This window comes from Delphinapterus leucas, chromosome 11 (assembly GCF_059928025.1).
Source record: "Delphinapterus leucas isolate spDelLeu-1000000601 "Yukka" chromosome 11, BTC_Dleu_Yukka2, whole genome shotgun sequence".
NCBI lineage: Eukaryota > Metazoa > Chordata > Mammalia > Artiodactyla > Monodontidae > Delphinapterus > Delphinapterus leucas.
The window spans coordinates 7,932,275-7,959,443 of NC_143139.1; the positions used below are offsets into that span (position 1 = coordinate 7,932,275).

At 40.3% G+C, this 27,169-nt stretch overlaps 2 protein-coding genes across 6 annotated transcripts in view; both read left to right on the top strand.

Annotated features, from left to right (window-relative positions):
* Window positions 1–13,237, top strand: part of A2ML1 (alpha-2-macroglobulin like 1) — a 42,488-nt gene extending 29,251 nt beyond the window's left edge. Inside the window, exons 27-36 of one of the 2 annotated variants that reach the window (XM_022577091.3) lie at window positions 1,150–1,224; window positions 1,402–1,558; window positions 3,380–3,594; window positions 6,185–6,400; window positions 6,783–6,910; window positions 7,086–7,176; window positions 7,482–7,550; window positions 11,635–11,737; window positions 12,171–12,212; window positions 12,737–13,237. In XM_022577091.3, the coding sequence (XP_022432799.2) occupies window positions 1,150–1,224; window positions 1,402–1,558; window positions 3,380–3,594; window positions 6,185–6,400; window positions 6,783–6,910; window positions 7,086–7,176; window positions 7,482–7,550; window positions 11,635–11,737; window positions 12,171–12,211 (1,095 nt within the window). In that variant the 3' untranslated portion in view covers window position 12,212; window positions 12,737–13,237. The remainder of the gene's footprint in view (window positions 1–1,149; window positions 1,225–1,401; window positions 1,559–3,379; window positions 3,595–6,184; window positions 6,401–6,782; window positions 6,911–7,085; window positions 7,177–7,481; window positions 7,551–11,634; window positions 11,738–12,170; window positions 12,213–12,736) is intronic. The other variant, XM_089920251.1, reaches the window with a different exon arrangement.
* A 93-nt stretch (window positions 13,238–13,330) lies between these two features.
* Window positions 13,331–27,169, top strand: part of PHC1 (polyhomeotic homolog 1) — a 57,116-nt gene continuing 43,277 nt past the window's right edge. The window contains exon 1 of one of the 4 annotated variants that reach the window (XM_089920254.1): window positions 13,331–25,632. In XM_089920254.1, coding sequence (XP_089776380.1) covers window positions 25,489–25,632 — 144 coding nt within the window. In that variant the 5' untranslated portion in view covers window positions 13,331–25,488. The remainder of the gene's footprint in view (window positions 25,633–27,169) is intronic. The other 3 variants (XM_089920261.1, XM_089920264.1, XM_089920265.1) reach the window with 3 other exon arrangements.

Consider the following 27,169-nt stretch of genomic DNA (forward strand, 5'->3'; position numbering starts at 1 on the left):
CAGCTTATTAGTTGTGTATTTTTTTTAATATAAATTTATTTATTTTATTATTTTATTTCGTTGGCTGCGTTGGGTCTTCTTTGCTGTGCGCAGACTTTTCTCTAGTTGTGGCGAGCGGGGGCTACTCTTCGTTGTGGTGCACGGGCTTCTCACTGTGGTGGCTTCTTTTGTTGCGGAGCATGGGCTCTAGGCGCGCGGGCTTCAGTAGCTGTGGCTTGCGGGCTCTAGAGTGCAGGCTCAGTAGTTGTGGTACACGGGCTTAGTTGCTCTGCGACATGTGGGATCTTCCCGGACCAGGGCTCGAACCCTTGTCCCCTGCATTGGCAGGCGGATTCTTAACCACTGTGCCACCAGGGAAGCCCACAGTGTGTATTCTTGAACAAACTATTTAACCATTTTAAGTGTTGGTACTCTTATCTATAGAACAAAGATAGTAATTTAGATTACATATATTTTTTTAAAAATTGCTAATATCCTTCTGTGAAAGGCATTAATCAAGGAAGGGGTTACCTATTCTCCCCTGGAGAAGAAGCTGGGCTTTATGCCACTCGAGGGGAATGTCCGTTTGGGGGAATCTCAGATTCAGTAAAAAATCTGAGAATAAGAGATTTTCTCCTTATCCCACCTCCTCACCCTCCCTTTTTTTAAACCTGTTATCCTTCCTAACACCTTATCTTGGGTTTCCTAAATACCCACTCAGAGCTGAAGACCTCATGTTACTTCTTGCAGGTTACCGCATAAGGCTGTGCAGTTATTGAAGTCCAGCCAGTTCTCCCCTCCACTGTGTGTCCTGGAGGCTTGGGGCTGCGGTCAGCCTGTGGAAAGGAGCGCTTTTAAAAAAAAAAAAAAAATTATTTATTTATTTGCCTGTGCCAGGTCTTAGTTACAGCACTCAGGATCTTTGTTGCCGCGTGCGGCATCTTTAGTTGAGGCATGAGGGATCCAGTTCCCTGATCAGGGATGGAACCCGGGTCCCCTGTGTTGGGAGCTCGGAGTCTTAACCACTGGACCACCAGGGAAGTCCCAGGAGTGCTTTTTAAAAAAAAAAAAAAAAATTCATCTGTTCAGAGGGGACACCTTTTTGCAATGTGCATGCAATTCTTCATGTGCTGGCTGCTGTCCTGACTTCTTATCTCCGTTTCCATCCAGGGTGGAGTTGATGACAAGGTCTCCTTGACTGCCTACATCACGGCTGCGTTGCTGGAGATGGGAAAGACCACAGATGTGAGTTCCTCTAGCTCCTCCCCTTGACACTCTCCTGATCATGCCTGTTTCTAGAGAAAGTCACCTATTTTTGTCCCTAGCCAGCCTTTTAAACTCAAAAGAGGATATGATTTCCTTATCATTGCCCCTTTTAAAAGGAATGCCTTATAAATTCAGTTCTTCATCTTCACTTTTTAGGACATGATGGTGAGTCAGGGTCTGCAGTGTCTCAAGGGTTCTGTCTTCACCACCCCCTACACACAGGCCCTACTAGCTTATACTTTCACTCTGGCTGGGGATATGAGGAGAAGAAACATTCTTCTTGAAAAGCTAGATCAACAGGCTATCATCTCAGGTATGTTGGCCATGTTAGGAATTTTTTGCTTTCTTGTTTTTATTTTATTTTATTTTATTTATTTATTTTTGGCCATGCTATGTGGCTTGCGGGATTGAACCTGGGCCCACCACAGTGAAAACGCTGAGCGCTAACCACTGGACCGCCAGGGAAATCCCAGGAGTGTTTTGAAATTGTGAAAATATGTGAAAAATTTCCCTAGTCTCCGTAGTCCCACATCTATTCAATTCTAGGATTCATTTTAGTAAAAGTTAAGTCGTAAAATCATTGTTAACAGTTTTGCGGGAAAGCCCCTGAAAGTCCTCAAAGGCATGTTATATTTTTAACGTGAAGAGAAAATAGATGGTAGAAGTTAGTCAGAAAACGTATTGGCATTGGAGAGCCGCCCTTTTGCAGGTATTTAACAATTCTTTGGTGTAAAATCATGGACTTTGGGCTTCCCTGGTGGCACAGTGGTTGAGAGTCCGCCTGCCGATGCAGGGGACACGTGTTCGTGCCCCGGTCCGGGAAGATCCCACATGCCGCGGAGCGGCTGGGTCCGTGAGCCATGGCCACTGAGCCTGCGCGTCCGGAGCCTGTGCTCCGCAACGGGAGAGGCCACAACAGCGAAAGGCCCGCGTACCGCAAAAAAAAAAAAAAAAAAAAATCATGGAGTTTGATGGGGTACGACTTGAACTTGAAGATTTCTCAAGGTCCTTTTCAAACTTTTGGATATATTTAGAATAATATTTGATATTCTGGGAATTCTCTGGCGGTCCAGGGGTTAGGACTCGGCGCTTTCATTGCTGAGGGCAGAGGTTCAATCTCCAGCCGGATAACTAAGATCCCGCAAGTGACGTGGTGTGGCCAAAAAAAAAGTATTCAATATTCTAACAGATCTAGTAAATACATTATTAATGAATTTTATTTACCTAGCTGTTTATTTAAAATTATACTTCCAGGCAGAAATTTAATCTCAGCTTTCATTTATACGAATGTCATTGCCGAGTTGTCCTCTCATATGGGCTCTGGGTAGTTTTTTGGCCTGTGTATAAGCAACTCTAGTCGTGGAATGGGGATCTCAGACAGTGGGTGGAGTTATATCTGCTCAGGTGTATATTAGTTTAATGTGATTAACTCTTCTCCATTACCTTGCATTGCAGGCTCACGTTTTCTTTTGTTCTTCCACTTAGATGGCCTCCTGTGGGCTATGTATTTATTATCTCTAACCTTATATTTAGTTAGACTTCTAGCTTCCACTCTTCTCATTTCTACTTGCTGTGCTTTGTCTTCAAGTTACCTGCCATTGTGGCTGTCATAGAGTCGGGATTTGGTCTCTTATTTGCTCGCCCTCATTAGCATTTCTTCTATGGTTTCTCAGAGTTCTTATGCATATTCTGCCATTTTTATTCTTCTTAAAATGTTAGACCTTGGATTAAGGAAAATAAATGCTGAAAATTAATAAAATTTTGTAAGCCAAAAAAAAAAGACCCCAAACATATAAAATTCTTAAAAGAAGTTTCTACTTACCTATCTCCATTAACATAAGAATTTATAAATTAACAAGGGAGGTTTTGATATTATTGCTGGAGGCATTCATTGATGCTCCCAGCTTTACCCTGGGGAATTATGTGTGGGTGTACACACACACACACACACACACACACATCCTTGCATATACATTGTGGCCAATAAATCAGAAGATTTGAGAAATATTTTTTTCTAACTCACGATTAATTTTTGGTTGGTACTTTCTCTGATTTAAGGTGTAGCATTTACAAAGTGAATATAGGAAAGTCATTTCCTTCTAAGACTTTCCTAATTATGTGTTTTCCTCTGTAGGAAAGTCCTTACACTGGAGCCACAAACCTCCTCCATCATCAGATGCCGGCCCTTGGTCTGAGCCTGAGGCTGTAGATGTGGAACTTACGGCATATGTATTGTTGGCCTGGCTTAGCAAAGCCGACTTGACTCAAGATGAGATAAACAAGGCCGCTAGCATAGTGGCTTGGTTGATCAAGCAGCAAAATGCGTATGGAGGGTTCTCTTCCACTCAAGTAAGTAGCCTGCTCTCCTGCCACTTATCAGGTAGGATTAGATCCCCTGTGGAGAGAGAGGAAAAACTATCGCCCTTGCCCTGTAGGTCCAGAGACTAATCATTCTATAGAAAGGGAGAAAATCATGTGAAAAATATACAGAAGGGTTCATAAAATTAGGTCATTTGAGCACATAAATAGTACTATATGCATTTAAGTCTTTCTTTGTAGAATATGAAACATCATGAGATCTATGTTCTACATGAAGAGAGGACATGTATTACATAGTCACAAATTAGAAAGCCAATTATGGGGTCTGTAAGCATAAGAGCAAGGTTTTACGGGTATACCTCCTATTTCAGGTATTGGAAATCTGGTAAGATATAGTCTTTAAAAAGTTTACAATCTAGAAAGAAAGCTAGGAAAAGTTGTATATATTACATAGCAGGATCTGGTTACAGAACAAAGATACAAAAGGTACAAAATATTGAATTTCAAGAGGGAGAGAGACCTCATATCAGCTTGAGGGATAAGAAAAGTCTTCACAGGGGAATGGCATTTGAGGGAGATCTAAAGGGACATGTAAAAATTTTAGGCAACTATTGAAAGGAAGGGGGAAGAGTCTGAGTAGAGACACCCATTTGCAAAACCGTAGAATGGCTGTTGGGAAAACTGGTTTAGCTGAAGCATAAAGGGACTTAGTTGAAAAGGTAGGGTAGCTTCATATTATGAAGGGCCTTGCATGTCAGACTCAGATTCTGCCTAATTCTGAGGAGCCATTAATTTTTTTAAACTTTGTTTCAGAAAGATTAATTTGTCCCTTGGATATGGGATGATTTAGAGGAGAGAGACACTGGATTTGAAGAGATCGCAAGACTATTTCATTTGTCTAGTTTAGGGGTAAAGAGAAATTGAATTGGTGGGGTGGCAGTAGGGAAAAAAAGAGGTGGAATTGTATGATAAATTCAAATAATGTCATAAAAATCATCTTTGATGATCACAAAGAGAATAGCCATTAATTCATTTGTTCTGTAAATAGTATTAAATCCCTACTCTTTCCACGTCACTGATGATACAGAGGTAAACAAGAAAACACATTTTTTGTTCTCATAGCGATTATAGTATGACTTGTTGAAATTAGGGCCAGTTTCACTGAGGATGTAACGTGTAAAGTAGACCTGGAAGAATGAACAGATTTTAATAGATGGAGTGTCTGGTGTAGATGTTAATAGATGATGTTAAGACCTTGCATATGGTAATGACTTAATTGGAATTTTAAAAAGTTATATGGTACTATGTTTCCTTATTTCAGGGAAATTCTTGGCCAAAGATCAGGAAGGATTTCCTTCTTCTTGCTGAGCCCTAAATAATTATATAATTTTAGAAAGCAGAGGATGGAATGTTTAGAATTCTCAGTGACAGATATATGCCAGAGTTGCTTTTCAATAAAATCCTTGGCTATTACAAGAAGTCACATATCACCCACTTTGGTTTTTAGGTGATGGTGAGGTCCCATTCCTTGAATTGTCTCCACATGTCCAAGGAATAAAGCCCTCCTGGGCTCCAGGTCACAGAGCATAGACAAAAAGTTGTTTGTAGAGGGCCAAGCTGCACAGATATAACTTGTTCACAGCTTCCCCTGGGTTGATACCTGTCTTCCTATCTTTATATGACAGTGTGATGTCTAAATATGACGGTTCTTTTTTGTTTGGGATAGGGAGAAGTGGGGTTCCTTTATTCTGCAGTAGGTATTTGACAAAGTTTCGAGCATACAGAAATTCTCATAACACAGAGTGAGATATGACAGTTTTGCAGAATATGTCATTCTTTTTTTCTTTCCTCCAGTTGTAATTTATATAAATCATGTTTTCAGAAAGGAAAGGCTCACACTTTTTACGTGATGCCATGCTCTCTTAGAAACAGTTTATCTGTCTTATTCCCAGATGAAGAAAAGATTGTCACATGTCATAATGGCTAAGAAGCTTTGTCCTTCAAGGAGGGGTTTTCCAAGGATCCCCTGGTACCCTGTGCCACAGAAGATCATTATGCAATTAAATAACTTTGAAGAGCATGCAATTTTTAGGGTTATCAAGTTACTGCTGTTTCTTCCCCAAATAAGGAAATTGCAAAATATATATTGAACAGTGATCCACTCACTTCTGTTTTTCTTTAGTTTTTTTTTTACCAATTAAAAAAAAATTGGAGTATAGTTGCTTTACAGTGTTGCATTAGTTTCTGCTGTACAGCAAAGTGAATCAGTTATACGTATAGATATGTATACTCTTTTTTGGATTTCCTTCGATCCACTTACTTCTAACAGTAGCCAGTTCTGAAGCTAGGTTTCATTGCTGAATATAAATATATGAAATTAGCCTAACGACCCATGAATGTTCAAGAATGACTTGATGGTGATTTTCTATGCAGGTAAGATATTATGATTTCTATGTCAGCTTCCCCAGCATTGGTGAATGTGGTTCTTAGATACTTAGAGGAGGTATCATCCAAGCTAGCGAACAACAATCAGGTGTGTAGGTTACAGGGTTGTTGGAGGTTAGTTCCAATGGCCCACAAAACAGTAAGCATATGCCTGATGCCTGATTGTTTTCCTCAGGATACTGTAGTTGCTCTCCAAGCTCTTGCCAAGTATGCCACTACTGTCTATGCGCCATCTGAGGAAGTCAACCTGGCTGTAAAATCCGCTCAGAATTTCCAGCACACTTTCAACGTTCAAGCTGCCAACCGGTTGGTGTTTCAGCAGGAGACTCTGCCCGATATCCCTGGGGTGTACACCTTGGAGGCCTCAGGCCGGGGCTGTGTCTTTGTGCAGGTAAGCAGGGCTCCAGGAGGACTAGTGTGCGTTGGGAAGGAGAGTCTGAGGGCATCTCTGTCTCTAGTAGAACCTTCTCTCATCTACCTTACTTGCAAGGAAAGTCGTTCGAACCGTACCCTCTTTTTATTTTTTATTTCTTTTTTATTGGAGTAAAGTTGCTTTACAATGTTGTGTTACTTTCTGCTGTACAGCAAAGTGAATCAGCCACATGTATACATCTATCCCCTCTTCTTTGGATTTCCATCCCATTTAGGTCATCACAGAGCACTGAGTAGTGTTTTCTGTGCTGTGCAGTCGGTTCTCATTAGTTATCTATCAAACAGAACAAGCTTTAAAATCCTTCCCACCTCTGATCTGGTTATCTGTTTCCTCCAACTAGACGGTGCTGAGATATAATATTCTCCCTCCTAAAAGTGTGGAGACCTTTAATCTTAGTGTGGAAATAGGGAAAGCTCGGTGTGAGCAACATACTTCACCTCGATCCTTGGCTCTGAACATCCATACCAGGTGAGGACAGCGGAGGTGAGGTGGGGGGCACCTAGACCATGGAAGCTGAGCTGGAGAGAGAGAGAGAGAGAGAGAGAGAGAGAGAGAGCGTGTGTGTGTGTGTGTGTGGCAGATGCACAGTGTGCCGAGAGGGAAGATAATGGACTCACACAGATTTGCTTCCTTCTGCCCTCAGTTATGTGGGGAGTCGCAGCTCTTCCAATATGGTTATTGTGGAAGTAAAGATGCTTTCCGGGTTCAGTCCAATGGAAGGCACCCATCAGTTAGTAAGTTGCTTCTGTTTTCTATCTCTGAGGGGGGGCTTATTATTATAGCTTTTAATTATCATTGAAAAGCTGGTGAAATGGGCATCATGGTTTATACATACAACTCATGATTTTATTATCTAAATGGGCTACAAAGGTGCACCGGATATATGATATGGAACCTGTTACAGTCTTGGTTCCTTTTTCTTACCTTTTCCACAGTATATGTTGTTTCTGCAACCATGGCAGAGCTTTGGAAGATTACTCTAGGGGATAGGGAAGGCTCTGGCTCTCAGTCTCCTTTTTTTTTCTCCTTTCTTATTCAGCTTCTCCAGCAACCACTGGTGAAGAAGGTTGAATCTGGAGCTGACACACTCAACATCTACTTGGAACAGGTAGGGATTAGGAACTGAACCAAAGAACTTGATCGCTTACGTGTCTTTTCAACTTCCCTTCTAATGTACATGTACTAGTGTCACATACACGAAGACAAGGAACCTGGGAGAGGGAGTTCACAACCACAAGATGAACTCTACTGGTGTACCATAAAATACCCCTTTGCATCTCCAGGACAGCACTATCTAACAGATACAAAATGGGAGCCATCTGTGTTATTTAAAAATTTCTAGTAGCCACATTAAAAAAATTAAAGAGAAACAGATAAAATTAATTTAACTATATATTTTATTCAATTTTATATACCCAAAATGTTTTTTTATTTCACCATGTAATTAATATACAAAAGTGTGAATGAGGTATCTACATTTTTTCTTTTTTCTTGCTACATCTTTGAAATCCAGTACGTGTTTTACACTGACAGCACATCTCACTTCTGACTGGCCACATTTCAACGGCTTAATATCCACATGCAACATGACAGCTCTGGAGAATAACAGAGTGGTTAATAGCTGAGGCTCTGATGCCAGAGTGCTTGGGTTAAAATCCTGCTTCTAACATTGGCTGCAATTGTTGAATGATTGTTTCCTCATCTGTAGAATGAGGGTGGGTAGTGGTAAAAATAGTTACCTATCTCACAGAGTGGTTGAAAGAATTAAGTGATTTAAGACATGAAAAAATACTTGGAATTGTACCTGGTATGGAGTAAACCCTCAATAAACATTAGCAATTATTATTATTATTTTATAGTGTAATGTTAATGTTAATTAATTTTCATTAGACATTGTATGTAACTTTTCATTTCAACCAAATAAGGAGTTCTCAAGGACTAGTAGTATTCTAAAAACTGTTACGATGCTTATTTCATCATACTCTATTTAGCACAAGGAAGAAAGGTAGCATTATTATATAACTGACAGACAAGACTATCTCCAATTAAAATTTACTGTTGTTAGTAATGTTTTCTGCTCCCACACCAACTAATTCATCTAACTGTGGTTTTCTTATCTGCCAGGGGGTGGTTCTTTAGGATAAGTCCTGTATAGTTTCTTTTGAGACAACTCTGGTTAGTGTATCAGGAAAACCCCTGAAATCATGATATTGTAGTTGTTTAAACATTTTGCAAAGTTTATGATGCTTTCATACACACCTTCTTTGAGTCTCACACGGCACCCCTCCTTCTATGTAAGGAGGCTGAGGCTGAATTTATAGAGTGAGTGTGCTTGTCAAGTCATCCTGTTTGTCAGTGTCCAGAGTAGCATCTGGGGATTCTAATTTCCATGGCACCATTCCTGAGACTGCAATGGCAGGCCGGTCAGTGTATCCAGCCAGCTTTGTCAGCTTCTAATCTGAGACGTCAAGTCTAATGGTCTAAAAGCCAATCGTCATGATTATATCTGTGATTATTTCCTTTTTCTATGTATCTTCTCCCCTTTTCTCTTGACCAGCATCACCAGAGGACAATCTGATTCACATTTAACAAGTTATTCTTGGTTTTATTCCTCTTCTCTGCTGTTTTTTGTTATTTGCTTGCTTGGTTTGGGGGGTCTGTTTCCTTAATTTCTTCATTATTTCTTTTCTTTATTTTGGGCTGAAGGGAAGGGGAAAGGACATTTTTTGCTATTCTTTGTCTAACTTCTTAAGTTGAATGCCGATTTGTTTATTTTTAGTCTTTCTTATTTTCTGATGAATATGAACTATAAATTTCCCTCTAAGTATACTCTGTCTTTGTCCCACAATTTTTGACAAGCATTGTTTTTATTACCATTTAATTCTATATCTTAATTTTTGGGGAAATTCATGGGATATTTAAAGCCATCTTTTTGTTACTAATTTCTAATTGTATTGCATTATGGTCTGAGATCATGATAGTGAGCCTCTGAAATGCATGGAAGTTTCTTTTGTGACCTAATATATGGTCTTTATTGGAAATGTTCATTGTGTGCTCCAAAAGAAGGTCCAGCCCCTTTCTCTTGATCTAGATAGAGATCTGAAAGTCCAAGACGATTACTTCTGTGGTTCATGTCTTTTTTTATCTCTGCTTATTTTCCTGCTCAATCTATCAGTTTTGGAAAAGGGCTTGTTAAAATTTCTAATTACCATTATTGATTTGTCCTTTACCCATTTATCTATGCAATTCTGTCAGTTGTTTCTTGATATATTTTTCAACTATATAATTAGGTATGTATATATTATGAACATATCTTTTTCAGTTTTCCTTTTATTAGTATACACTGTGCTTCTTTTACACTAATTATATATGTGTGTGTGTGTGTGTGTGTGTGTATATATATAGATTTAGATTTAGATTTCTACGTACACAGGCACTTTTTTTTTTTTTTTGCCTTAGATTCTATCTGGTCAGATATTAAGGCTGCTATCCCAGCTTTCTTTTGGTTTATATTAGTCATTTACTTTAAATCTTTATGGTAACTAAATGACCAACGAGAACAGTGGTTCCAAAGATTTTATTCCAGGACCCCTCTCTACTCTTAAATGACCTCAAAAAGCTTGTGGTGATGTGGGTTACATCTATTGACATTTAACTTATTAGAAATTAAAACTGAGAAAAATATTAAAATATTTATTGTCACTTAAAAACAACAAAAATAAACTCACTGCATTTTAATATAACATTTTGTGAAAAATGTATTTCTCAAAACAAACAAAATGAGAATAGCAGATTGTTTTATGTTTTTGCTTTAATATTTAGCTTAATCAAAGAGAGTAAAATTTTCCCATCTGCTTCTGCATTCAATCTGTTGCAATATCACACATCAGGTAGCCCCCTTACACTAGTACAGTGAAAGAGAATGAGAATGAAAAAGGCAAATAATGTCTTAGTATTATTCCAAAAAGAACTCTGATCTCACAGTCTGCCAGATACAGTCTTAAGGATCCCTGAGAGTTCCTGGACCATGCTTTTAGAAGCACTATACCTAAAGAAATCTCTTTGGAAATATCTTCCAATTAGGTGTTTCTAACTTCCTATCTAAATTTACAACATAGGGGCTTCCCTGGCGGTCCAGTGGTTAGGACTCCACTGCTCCACTGCAGGGGTCACAGGTTTGATCCCTGGTTGGGAAACTAAGATCCTGCAAGCCACACTGTGCAGCAAAAATAAAATAAAAGTAAATAAATACATAAATTTACAGCATAAATCTTATTTTCTTTTTATATTAGATTAATCTATGCAGTTGTTTTGAACTCTCCATTTATTCACTTACTCAACAAATATTTATTGAGCCACCAATGTATGCCAGATACTCTTCGATGTGATAGAGATGCAGCAGTAAAAACAGTAGACATGACCCCTGCCCTCATGGATTTGATATTCTAATGGAGAGACAAGCAATATGCAAATTTTAAAAGTACATATATATGTGCACACACACACACATATTCAGGAATAATTTTAGTAGTAATCAGTACTACGCAGGAGTGTGGTGGGGGTAGGCCAGGATGTGATTGTTTTAAAGTAACAATCAGGGGACTTCCCTGGCGGCCCAGTGGTTAAGACTCCGCCTTCCAGTGCAGGGGGTGCGGGTTCCATCCCTGGTCGGGGGAGCTAAGATCCAACATGCCGCGGCCAAAAAACCAAAACAGAAATAAACCCAGAAGCAATATTGTAACAAATTCAATAAAGACTTTAAAACTGGTCCACGTCAAAAAAATCTTAAAAACATAAATAGATAAAGTAAGGTGGTCAGGAAAGGCCTCTCTGAGGAGACGTCATTTGATCAGAGACCTGAATGAAGAGAGAAAGGCGATCGGGAGCATACAGGTGTTGGAGTGAAGTGGAAGCCTCCGTTCCTTTGGCCACTTCACTTAATTCAGTGGAGGAGCCATGGGTTAGGGTAGACCAAGAACAGACCCATTTTGCAGAAGGACCAGGAAGCGGTAAGATGCTAAGAAGAAAAAGCCAGGAAGCCAGCAGGAGGCAATATTAGGAGTGGCATAGAGCAGAGGTAGAAGGGCTTCAGAAAATCTGTGTGATGACAGCAAGAGCCTTTTAACCTCCACCTGACAGAGATGTTATTTTCACTTTTGTTTTAATGTGATGTTTGTCTGTCTTCCCCACAGCTTAGTAAGGAGTCTCAGACCTATACCTTCACCATCAGCCAAAGCCTGTTGGTCACCAACCTCAAACCAGCAACCATCAAAGTCTATGACTACTACCTACCAGGTGATGGCCAAGATTTATCTGCATCTTGCAACATACTTCTACTTCATTCTTCATGATATCTTCCTTAATTTTACAGATACTCCTTTCCAAGCCAAGTGCACATAATTACATTATCTGATCTCCTAAAGCATTTTAATTCAATTATATGCCACTTAAAAATGTCTTCTGCACTAGACATATTTTGTACAACGTGGTCCATAGACTGAAAGAACGATGTTCTCTAAAGACTAACTATTTTTAATATTTTTGCTGCAATGACTAATTTACTACAAGTGTGCAAATATTAGTCATTGGAAACTTGCTGTAATTCTGAATGTGCTCATAACCTGTAGAAATCTTTTGAAGAGGGTTAAAGCAGTAACTTTTATGTAGTATTTTCTCTCTGAAGGTATTAGGCCTGCAATATAATAATATATGTCATTTAATTTTACAGATGAACAGGCAACAATTCAATATTCTGATCCCTGTGAATGAGGTAAGCCCAGAAGAAAGAAGGCTGGGCTTTTGGGGTAGGGTGGCAGTAGTCAGAAGTTAAGGAGACGTTCTTCTGAGTTAAGGGTATTATCTTTTGGAAGCGTATTTTTGATAAAGTGGACTTTCCTTTTTTGTCCTGAACTCTTTTATTAAAAAAAAACTGAGGTATAGTTGTTGTACAATATGTCCTAAACTCTTGAAGAGAGAGAATAATCATCTCCATAGTTCACATCAGAAAAAGTTAATAGTGGCATTTGTGTGAGGGGTTCTATGTGATTTTTAAAAACAGTATTTTCTTTTTTTGGCTGAAAATTTTCCTAATTATTACATTATATATCTTTTTATATAAAAATACTAAGACAAACGTAAAGATTACCTGATTCTACTTCCCTTAGATAACACTCTAATAATCCCATCGTGTGTTTTGTGAGATTTTTTTTTTTTCTAGTCAGGAAAAAACTCCTCTATGATTGTGAAGACTTTCTGTGTATCATGATGTCTTCTGTCTTTGTTTTTTCCCTCCAGGGTAGAAGATGGAAAGAGACTAAACGAATTCTCCACGACATTACTGGACAGCATTCTTCCATCTCTTGAAGCAGAACCCGTTCAATCAAACAATTTGGTTTCTCTTGTTAAAAAACAAAATGCAGGGCTTCCCTGGTGGCGCAGTGGTTGAGAGTCCGCCTGCCGATGCAGGGGACGCGGGTTCGTGCCCCGGTCCGGGAAGATCCCATATGCCGCGGAGCGGCTGGGCCCATGAGCCATGGCCGCTGAGCCTGCGCGTCCGGAGCCTGTGCTCCGCAACGGGAGAGGCCACAAGAGTGAGAGGCCCACGTATTGAAAAAAAAAAAAAACAAAATGCAGGACATCCCCGGCAGTCCAGTGGGTAAGACTCCGCGCTTCCACTGCAGGGTGTGTGTGTTCAATCCCTGGTCAGGGAACTAAGATCCCACATGCTACGTGGTATGGCCAAAAAATTAAAAAAAAAAAAAAAAGCAACCAAATAAAATTGAAGATTGAATGGGCTCTATTAGGTGATTTATGAATTGAGCAGCATTTCTTCTAGCAACCAGAAGGATGCTCCAAGGGGTTGTACAAAATTGAAGGTTTTTATATAAAGAAGGGTAGGGCAAAGGAGCTATTAGCCAAAGAAAAGAAAGAATTTTTTTTAGGCCACGACATCTTTTTGGGGGAATGAGCGGGAGGGAATGGCAAGGATTTTACGGCGTAGATTGCCTCTTCTTCCTCTGGGGGATGGAGAAGGCCCACGTGGCAGATGACCTTGTTGGTGCTGACTGGAAAACTCCAGACTAGTTGATTAAGATTACATTCCTGGGGAAGGTGGAAATGGCAGTCAGGTCAGGTATTAAATCTAGGTTTGGTATCAGGGGCTTCAGCACAAGTGACACCATTTTGGGCCTGTGGTTTTTCTCTTTAACACTCTGACTGACTAGTGAGTGGGTAACAGATGGGTAGGCCTGAACCTCAGCTACTTTCTACGACTTCACAGATGCACAGGTGCCGGAATACAGGGCTGAGGAGGATGGGCTAGGAATCATCACACAAAGGAGGAATTATATGGGAAAGCTCCTTGGGGTAGGGGTCATTGATTTAACCATTCTGTTGGGCCATTTAGGAGACTCTCCAGAGAGGAGATGGTGGTAGAGGGTGCTCCAGGGAAGATAAAAATGTCTTCCTGGAGGTTAAATCTAAGGGAAGATGTAATTTAGGGCTTTGGGAATAGACTAAAAAGATTTTTTTCTTTTCTTTGAAAAGAAAATCTGTGTGCTCGACTCTGTGCATATTCCTGTGGTTACCAAAGGTTCTGTTTAAAGATATGGTTATTCTTTAACAAAAGCTCACAATTTGGCTTCTTCCTTAAACCTTTTGACCCAGACTTCGCAAAGAATCGAGTCAAGTATTCAGAGAGAGGTCCAAAGAGAATCCTAATTAAGGGACTGTGTTCAGCCAGTCTGTCACTTTGGGGCAAGCAGTGATTGATAACAAGAAAAGTGGCTGGCCACAATTCCCTATCATCTCTGCTTTTCTCCAGCCTGATTCCCCCCAGCCTTTGCCCACTTGGGATACCTATCATGGTGTAAACTCTTCCTTGGGGCAATGTTTTCGTTTTGGAAACAAGTTTGGAGGCAATGGGAGGGGGGTTGGGGAGCGAATAGTGATATTTAAACAGAGACGATTCTCTAGGTAATTACACCCTTTTACCTTGGAAGTCCACACACTGATCAGAAACTCTGACCAAAAGAGTCAGGGAAAAGTAAGTCCATGATGTAGGTATTTCCCTACACCCAAGGCCACGCTTGCATAAACTATTTGTTCCTTACCTCCTCCACCCTAGACTTTGCCCTGCTCCTCTTAGGAGTTCCCAGAGTGAGAGAAGATGGGGAGCATACCCAAAGGAGGTCATCCCTAAGCCTGCCTTACCCTTCGGTATGATGGGAAGAGAACAGAGAACTCTAGAGAAAAGAGAGCAGTCATGAATGCTCCTCCCACACAGTGAAAGCCCCACCCCTCTGTTCTTTTGGGTCTGTAGCTCCTGCCAAAACTTCCCATTTTTTTTGCAATGGAAGGAGGTGGTGGTCCTCAAGATTTAAGAAGTTATATCTGGCCAAAAAAACATATCAGATGATTACAAAAACTATTCTTGTGTCTCTGGGGTTGAAGGAATATCTTATGATTTAATATTATCAACTACACTGTAAAAATGAATGTTCATGAGAAAATTTACATTCTTCAACTTACTGAAATATAAACGTTTGTGCATATTTGAGAAGCAAGGTGATTTTAAGGTTTAAGTAGTGTTTAGCATTAAAGCGCCTAAAGCCCGTGCTCCGCAGCAAGAGAAGCCACCGCAATGAGAAGCCTGCGCACCACAACGAAGAGTAGCCCCCGCTCGCCGCAACTAGAGAAAGCCCACGCGCAGCAACGAAGACCCAATGCAGCCAAAAATAAATAAATAAATTTATTTAAAAAAAAGAGTAAGGTTTCTATCTTCAAGGAGCTCACAGACTATTGGAGTGAGAAAAAGAAAACAAATCAACAGTCGTGATATAGTGAGACAAAAAATAATGATAGAAAAAAGTACATAAAGCTATGGGAGTACATAGGAGAGGCACCTTCCCAGACTGAGGCGACGGGGTGATCAGGAAAGGCTTCTCCATGTTGGTCCCTGAGCTGGATGAGCGGCAACCAGAAAACAAGGGAGCAAGTTTGGGCAGAGTGAGCTACGTGCGAAAGGCAAGCGGTGGAAGAAGGCTGGTATTTCCCCAGAGTAGTTCAATGTACTCCTGGATGATGTGTGTGTGTGTGTGTGTGTGTGTGTGTGTGTCTGTGAGTAAGTAGAGAGAAGTTAGGTCACAAATTGCTTTTTAGAAAGATTATTCTAGGGACTTCCCTGGTGGTCCCATGGTTAAGACTCTGCACTCCCAATGCGGGGGGCCCAGGCTTGATCCCTGGTCACGGAACTAGATTCTGCATGCTGCAATTAAATGATCCCGTGTGCCGCAACTAAGACCCTGCACAGCCAGATAAATAAATAAATAAATATATTTTTAAAAAAAAGAAAAAGAAAGAAAGATCATTCTAGCAACAGAGTGAAGAATGGAGTAGAGAAGAGTAAAGCTGAAGTCCTGAAGTGCAGGAGGCACTGCAACAGTCTAAGTAAGAGCTGGTGGACCGGCAGTGGGGGCGAAGAGGAGGGGGCATGTTCAGAATTACTCACTGAGGAGATAGCCTCAGGAAGACACAGTGATAGCAAAGACAAAATGCACCAGGTAATTAAGCAGATGGTTTTATTCAGGCTGTTGCAATAGAGAACATGTTCATTAATGAAGAGCATCTCATGGAAAGGAAAAGAGATCTGAGGTTTTACAGAGGTCGGAAAACTTAAGGAGTCATGACTGGATCTTACTGGAGTCATGAGCAAGGGCGGACATGAGTCTTTTCATGGAATATACAAGAGCAGTGCGATCCTTTACAGTTAGCTGTTTTCCCTGCCACAAAAGGTATGGGGTTTGGAAAACAAAAGGATGGAGGGACTTCCTAACCAGCCTATTTTCCAGGAGCACAGGGCTCAGATAAAGCTCACTCCTGTCAATGACTGATTGGATGTAAAACAAGAGAGTCAGGGAAGTGTCTGGGAAACTGTCAGGGTTCTAGACTGTGGGCTGTAGACTGTAAGAGAGGAAAATCTTTTCCTCTACCTACTTAGATTCAGTGACTGGGGCCTGAGAGTTAAGTTGGCAAAAGAAATTAACAGGAGAAAAGGCTTATTTCCTGTGCACATCACTGCTTCACAGGAAAAAAGGGAAAACCCAAAGAAGCAGTCAAGCCTAATTTGAGAGAAGTGGCAAAACAAAGGAGGAGGGGTTTGGGCTTCTAGGGGTTGTCAATTGTGGGAAGGTAAATATATGGGCAAAAGGAATAGGAGATGAGGGTTATTTTAAGATTTGTTTAGGTAGATACAAGTCATTGCCACTTTCTGTCTCCTGTGATATGCTGTTCTCCTCCTGGTGTGGGAGAGGGGAGGAGAGGCAGCTCTGAAAGGGAAATTTATGCCCTGCTTTTAGGCAGAATGAGGGAGGGCAGAGAGTTCCTCCTGAATCTGCAGCTTCTTAATTGCCTTCAGCTCAAAATAATCCTTATGCCAAAGTGGCATATTTTGGGGTGGCATGTTCTGCATCTCGTCAACTATGTGGGTGGTTCCATCCATTCAGGCAGAGATATAGAAGGACGGAAAATTGTGTGTTCAGTGTCATACATTGAGTTCGAGGATTTGTGAGGCCCGTGGGATATAAAGGCTCAAGTCAGTAGCTGAAGAAAAAGACTGGATTAGCCAGGGAACTGAAAAGAGAAGGGGAGAGAAGGAAAGGGAGTGTCAACGTTTAACTGACAGAGGAAGAGAAAAGAATTCAGAACCCAGGATTCGCCAACATTTCTTCTCTTAACAATAATTGAGGGGACTTCCCTGGTGGCACAGTCGTTAAGAATCTGCCTGCCAATGCAGGGGACATGGGTTCGAGCCCTGGTCCCAGGAAGATCCCACATGCCGCAGAGCAACTAAGCCCGTGCGCCACAACTACTGAGCCAGAGCTCTAGACCCTGTGAGCCACAACTACTGAAGCCCACGTGCCTAGAGCCTGTGTTGCTCAACAAGAGAAGCCACTGCAATGAGAAATGAGAAGCCCACACACCGCAAGGAAGAGTAGCCCCGGCTCGCTGCAACTAGAGAAAGCCCGCGTGCAGCAACGAAGACCGAACACAGCCAAAAATAAATATAAATTTTAAAAATTAAAAAAAAAAAGTTAATTGAGACGGCTTTCCCTTCTCCCTTAAGTCCCATTCTTCATCATGGATTTAGTGGGAAACAGGACTGAGGAAGGGAAGCAGTATCAGGAAAGAGCCCTACCTAATAAACAAAATATACAAGAGGCGAATTTAGAGTCCATAGAACTTTTCACTCCTCCTCCTGAAGCCCTGACTCAAATTTGTATCACATCATCCAGACTGTTGGAAAAATCCTGCTCCCCCATCTCGAAACGTTCCTCCACCACTAAGTGTATTATTACATATTGTATATTCTCTATACACATGGCTGTCCCTGTTCATTCAACTAACACGTCTGAGTGTCTAATTGTTTCAGGTGATGTGCTTCCAGAAATATCTATTTAAAATCCTAATCTATGTCTCTTCCTCACTTAAAATCCTTTAGGGACTTCTAGGGATAAAGTTCTACTTCATTTTTGTGGCACGGGGGACTTTCCCTTTCTGCCCCTCCAGCTCCAATTTTGGCCGTCCAACTTAATACTTCCTGCTTCAGGAATACCAGACAACTTTTAGTTCCCTAACTATGCTCTCTGATAATTTTGATATGTGCTTTTTTTTTTTGCGGTACGCGGGCCTCTCACTGCTGTGGCCTCTCCCGTTGCGGAGCACAGGCTCCGGACGCGCAGGCTCAGCGGCCATGGCTCACGGGCCCAGCTGCTCCGCGGCATGTGGGATCCTCCCGGACCTGGGCACGAACCCTTGTCCCCTGCATCGGCAGGCGGACTCTCAACCACTGCGCCACCAGGGAAGCCCTGATATGTGCTTTTTATCATGCTGTTGGAAAGCCTTCCTATCTCTTCTGCCTGGAGAACTTCCACTAGTCCTAAAGGTTGTGGCCCTCAAGTTGTGTTTTCTATTCTAATCAGTAAATCGCCCCCAAGGAATCTCTGTTCCTATAGCGCTTGTACCTTCCCCATCTTCTTTATTAATTCATCTATCGAGGGACACTTAGGTTGCTTCCATATCTTGGTTATTTTAAATAATGCTGCAGTGAACATAGGGGGTGCGTATATCTTTTCTAGTTAACCATTATTCTACTTTCTGTCTCCATAGATTTTCTTATTCTGAACTTTCATATGAATGTAATCACATAATATGTGGACTTTTGTGTCTGGCTTTTTTCACTTAGCATAATGTTTTCAAGGTTCATCCAAGTCACAACATCTGTACTGTACCAGGCATCAAGAAGTGGAAATAGTATTTACAAGTGCAGTGGAATTGGATGGCTTTTGATAAGGAGCAAAGATGTTTTGGAGAGAGATAATTACATGTTAAGAGTGATTAATAAGCAATTAAATGCCAAGTATGAAGTCAGAAGGCCTCTTGGCAAGATATATAAATTTTCAGCCCAAGGGCAGGAAAATCTGAATATTAACTTTGTCATAAGAGGAAGGTTGAATAGCTCCACAGATGGTTGAACTCTCGGCCATTGCAGGTCTGGTATGCCAAGGTCAAAGCACTGTTTGGGAAGGACTGGGACCCTGAGACATTGGGATGGGGATATCACAATTGATGCCCTCAAAAATTTTCAATTTCTAGATGCCCCTGAATTCTCAGGGCCTCAAAAATTTTCAATTTCTAGATGCCCCTGAATTCTCAGGGCCTCCTCTCTGTTAAATGCTATCATTTCTCCCTTGCTTAAAGAGGAGACAGAGGCTTCTACCTTATGAGACAGCATGTGGTCCTTTCAGCCTATGTCCCTTATTTCTCTCCTGCCCAATACCTAGGGTTAAGTCACATAACAGTCTGACTGGGGAAGTGCTGGGCCTGCTAATGGAAGAAAAAGATTATACCCAGAAGAAGCTGTAGGATCTTAAACCAGCAGAAGCCAGGAGAGTGCACATGAGATAAATTCTGAGGTGCTGAATCAAGGGATCTAGAACATAGGTCAAATAAGGGAGAGTCTATCAATATGGGGGGACTTTCTGAGGAAACAGCATTTTATACCCAGGTAAGGATATCAGGAGATGGTACAAAAAATACCACCAGGATGGCTTTTAGGAAGCTTGAGGGAAGTGATGCCCACACTAAGAGAAGCAGAAATGACAGAACTACCGTGGTAGATAGTTGAAGAAGGGATCAACTAGTTCAGAGAAGTGGTCCATGGGAAGATACAGAGCACCTTTTGTTTACCAAAGTAATAGGAATGCTTTGTTGAGTGAGGCACCAGAATCATGGAGAAGCTAAGTGGTGGCTGCAGTTGCAGGCATGGGCTGAAGATTGGAGGTGCTAAAAAAAACTGGATCCTCTGACAGTACTGAGAAAGATAGGTTCCCTAAATGATAGAAGCCAGGTGTTGGCACGTCACACTCAGAAGCAAGGTGAGTACATTTGTCATAAAGAACAGCCAGTCAGTGACTTTCCTGGTGGTCCAGTGGGTAAGACTCCGCTCTCCCAATGCAGGGGGCCTGGGTTCGATCCCTGGTCAGGGCACTTGATCCTGCATACATGCAACTACATGCCACAACTAAGGAGTCCGAATGCTGCAACTAAAATCCTGCATGCTGCAGCTAAGACCTGGCACAGCCTAAATAAATAAATATTAAAAAAACAAAAAAAGAACAACCAGTCAGCGTGGATTCTACTGGAGACTAACCTACAGAGAGATACGGAAAGGATTAATAGATATAATATCCCTAGGACCCGATAGATGGTGTGATGGTTTAAAATATGTCCAAACATTCTTGAGCTCTCCTTTTAAAAAGTGCTCCTTAATTTCCTTCCTCATGAATATCAGCTGTCTTAGTGACTCACTTCTAATGAATAGATGAAGGCAGAAGTGATGATGTACGACCTCTGAGATCAGGAAATAATTGATAGTACGGTTTCTTGCCATGTTATGAAGACACTCAAACCACCAAATGGAGAGGCCCTCATAGTGAAAAACTGAGGCCTCCATCCCGTAAGGAACTCTTACCAACAGTCATCTAGTAAACTCTAAGAGGATAACCCAACTCCAGTCAAGCCTTCAAATGACTGTACCAGCTGACGTGGTTTTTTTTTTTTTTTTTTTTTTTTTTTTGGCTGTGCCGTGTGGCTTGTGGAATCTTAGTTCCCTATCCAGGGATTGAATCGGTCATGGCAGTGAAAGCTCCAAATCCTAACCACTGGACCACCAGGGAATTCCCCCCACTGACACCTTGATGGTAACTTCATGAGAGAGCTTGAGCTAGAGTCAACATCGAAGCTGCTCCTCAATTCCTGATCCACAGAAAACTTGCGAAAAAAAATATATTGTTTTAGTCACTAAGTTTTGCAGGTTATTTGTTATGCAGCAATAGATAATTAATACGAGGAAGTTTTTCCCAATTTCCCTTCAAGATTACATGTGCTATGGGTCCCATAAAATGCTATACTCACCTGTGTCAGAGGGCCAATTATAGTGTGTTGTAAATGTCTCTGTACTTATCTGATCTCATCTTGTGGTAGGTATAATGGCCCCCAAAGATGTTCATGCCCTAATCCCTACTGAATACGGTACCTTAATGGCAAAATGGTATGATTAAGCTGGCACACCTTAAAAAAAGTAGATTATCCTGGATTACCTGGGTGGCCTCAATCTAATCACATGAACCCTAAAAACAGAACTTTCTGTAGCTGGAGGCAGCAATGACGCAGCAGAAGAGAGACAGAGAGATCCACTGTGAGAACAGGACGTGATCAGCTGTTGCTGGCTTTGAAGAGGGAGGGGGCAAAATGATAAGGATGAAGCAGCAAGGAACCAGGGACCTCCATCTATGGCTACAAGGCACGTAATCCGCCAACAAGCTGAATGAGTTTAGAAGCAGATTGTCCTCCAGAGCTGGCCCATACCTTGATTTTAGTCCTGTGTGATCTGGAACAGTGTCACTAGATGAGCCCAGCTCAGACTTCTGATTTTACAACTGTGAGAAAATAAATGGGTACTGTTTTAAGCTGCCAAATTGGTGATAATCTGTTACAGCAGCAATAGAAAACCAATGTGCATCTATATTGTAAACAGATTGAAATGATGTTGTGTAAACATCATTTCATTCCCAGCCTTTTCCACATTGTCAGACTTGAAATAAACGTCTTCTAAATATTTGTTGAGGGACTTCCCTGGTGGCACAGTGGTTAAGACTCCGTGCTCCCCATGCAGGGGGCTGGGGTTTCATCCCTGGTCAGGGAACTAGATCCTGCATGCTGCACCTAACAGTTCACATGCCGCAACTAAGGAGCCCACCTGCCACAACTAAGACCTGGCACAACCAAATAAATATTTAAAAAAAATAGATAAATATTTGTTGAATAAACTCAACTGAGACAATCAAGGTCATTCAGCGGTGGAGGTCACCCAACTTTCCTCCACTGCATCTTAAAATTTTGTCTATTGCCTTCTTTTTCCCAAAACCCAACTGAGGAGCCACCTCCTCCGGGGTATCCTTGAGCTTTAGCACTACAAGTATTCCCTTGGGCTACCCTAGCACTTCAGCCACACCTTTGGCATTGCTCATGTCTCTCGTACTTTTGTGTTTGTCTTCATGATGCTTCCTACTAGACTATAAACCCTTCAGGACAGGAACCATGCCAGATTTATTTATCTTTGACCCCTCAGTGCCTGACAAGTTTCCACCACATAGTACGTGCTCAAGAATATTTACTTAATAAATGAAACGTGTACCACATATTAACCAAGGTTAAATATGAACAACCAGCACTGGGAACTGTTGTGCTTTTTAGATGAGAGGTACCAAAATATATGTTCTACAGTAACTATGATATAAATAATAGGAAATGGCCATTAAACACCAACCTAATCTCTCTGGATTTTATCCACTTTTCTGCTCTACCCCTTCACACTTAAATCTGAAGTGGTTATTTGAGGTGTCCATTCAGATAGTCATGATTTAAGAAGACTTTCCATTAAGGAGAAAGTGAATAGAAGGGAAAATAAGTTGAGGTGGGAGGGAAATGAGAAAATAGGGAAGGAAAATGAAGCCCCCCCCGCCAGCCACCCCCCAAGAAGCTATGGGACTACTCTAATGTGTATTCAAGATAGAAGCATGTGACTTAGACTGTAAGAGCCTTAGGCAGCTAGTGCAATAAATCATGGGTAAGAATAACGTCAGTCTATGTGTGTAACAGTACTGCCTTCTATCAAAAAACAGCCATGGTTGGTCTATCTTCATATATTCTGCTACTTTGATACTTCTTTGTCTTCTCTTAAGTTCCCTGATGGAATAGGTGAGAAAGGAAAAGTAGGTGGGATAAAGGAAATACAAGAAAAAAGAGAAGTACAAAAAAAAAAAAAAAAGAGGGATGAAAACCATAAAGGATAAATAAGGAAATACATTAAAGAGTGGAAAAAAAGACATTAGGGAGAGGAGAATTTTCATCAAGATGCTCTCTTTCCTTCTCTACCCCAGACCCCTTTCTTGGTAATGTTGAAGGATTCCTCGATTTCATGAACTTCCTCTCCTCGATAATACTGAAGAGCTCCTTCTCAGTTCCACTGAACTACCACCGTGTAAGCCCATACTTTTCTTTTCTTTTCTTTTCTTTTTTTTGCGGTACGCGGGCCTCTCACTGTTGTGGCCTCTCCCATTGCGGAGCACAGGCTCTGGACGCGCAGGCTCAGCGGCCATGGCTCACGGGCCCAGCCGCTCCGTGGCATGTGGGATCTTCCCGGACCGGGGCACGAACACGTGTCCCCTGCATCGGCAGGCGGACTCTCCACCACTGCGCCACCAGGGAAGCCCAAGCCAATACTTTTCTAAGCTGATCCTCAAACTGAGTTTTGAGGCATAAAATTCACGATAATTATGAAAGGAATTTGGGTTTTGCAAATAGTGTTAGGAAAAAGTAACATGAAGCTATATGCAAATTTATCTCTGTGTATCTGTTTATTAGTTTTGGGGCAAGAACCGTGTCACATTTTGTAAATGGAAAAAAAATGCATTCTCATTTTCCTTTAACAGAGAGGTTAAAGCTGTGGGTAGAGAACGAATTGTGGTGATTCTGCTGTCCCTTTGAAATAGAGTTGATGACGCTCAAATCATGAGATTAAAATCATGAGGTTAAAATATGACTTTGACAGAGATGTTTGCTAATTCAGAACTCTATCCTGTAGTTTGATATTAAAAATAGCTTCTGTGGTCATAAATAATGGGGCTGTCTCTCAGGGCTGTGGTCTCTACTATATACTCTATACTTGAAGCATCCTATATTAGTTTGCTAGGACTGCCATAACAAAATACTACAGAGTGGGTGGACTAAACAACAGAAATTTATTTCTCGTGGTTCTGGAGGGTAGACATCCAGGATCAAGGTCTTGCAGGTTTGGTTTCTTCTGAGGAGTCTCCTCTTGTTTTGCAGTGGGCTGTCTCACTGTGTCCTCACACGGTCTTGCCTTGACTGGGTGCCTCCCTGGCGTCTCTTCCTCCTCTTATAAGGACAACAGTCATAATGAATTAGGGCCCCACCATTATGACCCTATTTAACCTTAATTACCTCTGCAAAGGCCACAACTCCAGATACAATCACACTGGGGGTTAGAGCTTCAACAGATGAATTTTGGAGGAACAGAATACAGTCCATAACACATCGCCAGAGAGATTTTGGATCAACCAATCAGGACCACTAATTTTGTTTTCCATGAAGAAAATTTGGAAGGAAACATAAACTTCAAATATTTCTCATTGCGTATGTCCTAAAAGAAATTTTTAAAAGCACATACTCCTTTGAATATATTCAGTCAACATCTAGAATTTTCATCTTAAATTTAAATACTTGAAAAGGTATGATTTCTGGATATTATAATATTGGCCAGGATAAAACTGTTGAGGGGAAGGGATAAATTAGGAGTTTGGGATTAACACATACACACTACTATATATATAATAGATAACCAACAAGGACCTACTGTACAGCACAGGGAACTATACTCAATATTTTGTAATAACCTGTAAGGGAAAACAATCTGAAAAAGAATATATATATTCGTATATATATATAACTGATTCACTGTGCTGTACACCTGGAACTAATATAACATTGTAAATCAACTATATTTCAATAAATTTTTTTAAAAGAATAAAACTGTTGCATCACTTAAGAAATGTGTGATGTAATCTATACTTCATACCAACTATCCATTAAAAAGTTACACAAATAAGTTCAACAGTCAGAATTTTTACATTGTTCCTTTTCCCTCTTTAATTAATACTTCCATCCATCTTCCTCATAAACTTTTTCCTAATATATTTTTATGCTTAAAAGTTTTATTGATTGTGTTATCAAATTTTCTACCCCCCAAATACATATATAACTTGAAATATCAAAGGGTTTTTATTTTATAAAGTGCAAAGATATTCAAGAATTCTTGTGGATTGAGTTAACATTACAACTATGAATAGATGCAACAGATCAGCATAACTTTAAAAAATAAAAAGTTAACCGTATATTACATATTTTGGGAAATAAATATTAAACATAAAATGTAAAATAATGTTGGAAAAGCAATTCCTAGTGGAATAGATATAGTTTGGGATTTTTTTCAATTAATGTATATATCTGTAGATGATTATTACTTATTTCTAGAACGAGATAGAAATTAGGATTAATTTTACTTCTGTTTTAAATTTCTATAGATGCATTCTTTGAGAAATCTCACTTAATTAAACAAGTAACTAGGAATGGAAGGCATTTAACTTTTGCAATGTCACTGAATTTTCTGAACTCTTTCAAGTTATATGCCAAAAACCGTATAACACTCTTTCATCAAAAATGATTCTTAATGATCTATCCGAGCTCAGCTTGATTAGGTACTCCTTAAATTTGGTTGAGTTATAAATCTTGACTTGAAAAATAATTTTGCAGTAATGTAATTTACCTACACAAAGTGACGATATTTCAAAGTGTTTTTGGTGGCCAGGAGTTGCTTTTTTTTGTTTTGTTTTTTAACCCCCAGAACAATGCACCACGGAATGAATGAGTCTTATACCTCTTGTAAAGTGAAAAGGAGAGAAGACAGAGGAGTGATCCCGAAGCTTCCACTAACATCGCCCATTCTCAGTGAAGCGTTCAGATGGAGAACCCATGTGGAAGTTGAAGATCTGGTAATTTCAGCCCTCGTACCTTTTGGAAAGTTTCCATACACTCCCAAAGATACAAGTACTACAGCTTGAAAATTACTGGTTTAATGTATATTTGGTGTCAAATCTGCCTGTGTTTATTTTTTGTGTCTCTTTTTTTTTTTTCACTTTTTCCCTGTGTTTTTTTTTAATTTTATTTTTCATACAGCAGGTTCTTATTTAGTTATCTATTTTATACAAATTAGTATATACATGTCAATCCCAATCTCATAGTTTATCTCTCCCCCCACTGCGTTGCTTTCCCTGCTTGGTGTTCATGTTTGTTCTCTACATCTGTGTCTCTATTTCTGTCTTGCAAACTGGTTCATCTTCACCATTTTTCTAGATTCCACATATATGTGTTAATATACGATATTTGTTTTTCTCTTTCTGACTTACTTCACTCTGTGTGACAGTCTCTAGGTCCATCCATGTCTCTACAAATGACTCCGTTTTGTTCCTTTTTATGGCTGAGTAATATTCCATTGTATATATATGTACCACATCTTCTTTATCCATTCGTCTGTTGATGGGCATTTAGTTTGCTTCCATGATCTGGCTATTGTAAATAGTGCTGCAATGAACATTGGGGTGAATGTGTCTTTTTGAATTATGGTTTTCTCTGGGTATATGCCCAGTAGTGGGACTGCTGGGGCAGATGGTAATTCTATTTTTAGTTTTTTAAGGAGCCTCTATACTGTTCTCCATAGTGACTGTATCAATATACACTCCCAACAACAGTGCAAGAGGGTCCCCTTTTCTCCATACCTTCTCCAGCATTTGTTTTTTGTAGATTTTCTGATGATGCCCATTCTAACCAGTGTGAGGTGATACCTCATTGTAGTTTTGATTTGCATTTCTCTAATAATTAGTGATGTTGAGCAGCTTTTCATGTGCCTCTTGGCCATTTGTATGTCTTTTTTGGAGAAATGTCTATATAGGTCTTCTACCCATTTTTGGATTGGGATGTTTGTTTTCTTAAAATTGAGCTGCATGAGCTGTTTATATATTTTTGAGATTAATCCTTTGTCATTGATTTGTTTGCAAATATTTCCTCCTATTCTGAGGGTTGTCTTTTCATTTTGTTTATAGTTTCCTTTGCTGTGCAAAAGCTTTTAAGTTTCATTAGGTCCCATTTGTTTATTTTTGTTTTTATTTCCATTACTCTAGGAAGTGGGTCAAAAAAGATCTTGCTGTGACTTATGTCAAGGAGTATTCTTCCTATGTTTTCCTCTAAGAGTTTTATACTGTCCAGTCTTACATTTAGGTCTTTAATCCATTTTGAGTTTATTTTTGTGTATAGTGTTAGGGAGTGTTCTAATTTCATTCTTTTACATGTAGCTGTCCAGTCTTCCCAGCACCACTTATTGAAGGGACTGTCTTTTCTCCACTGAATATCCTCACCTTCTTTGTCATAGATTAGTTGACCATAGGTACATAGGTTTATCTCTGGGCTTTCTATCCTGTTCCATTGATCTAGATTTCTGTTTTTGTGCCAGTACCATATTGTCTTGATTACTGT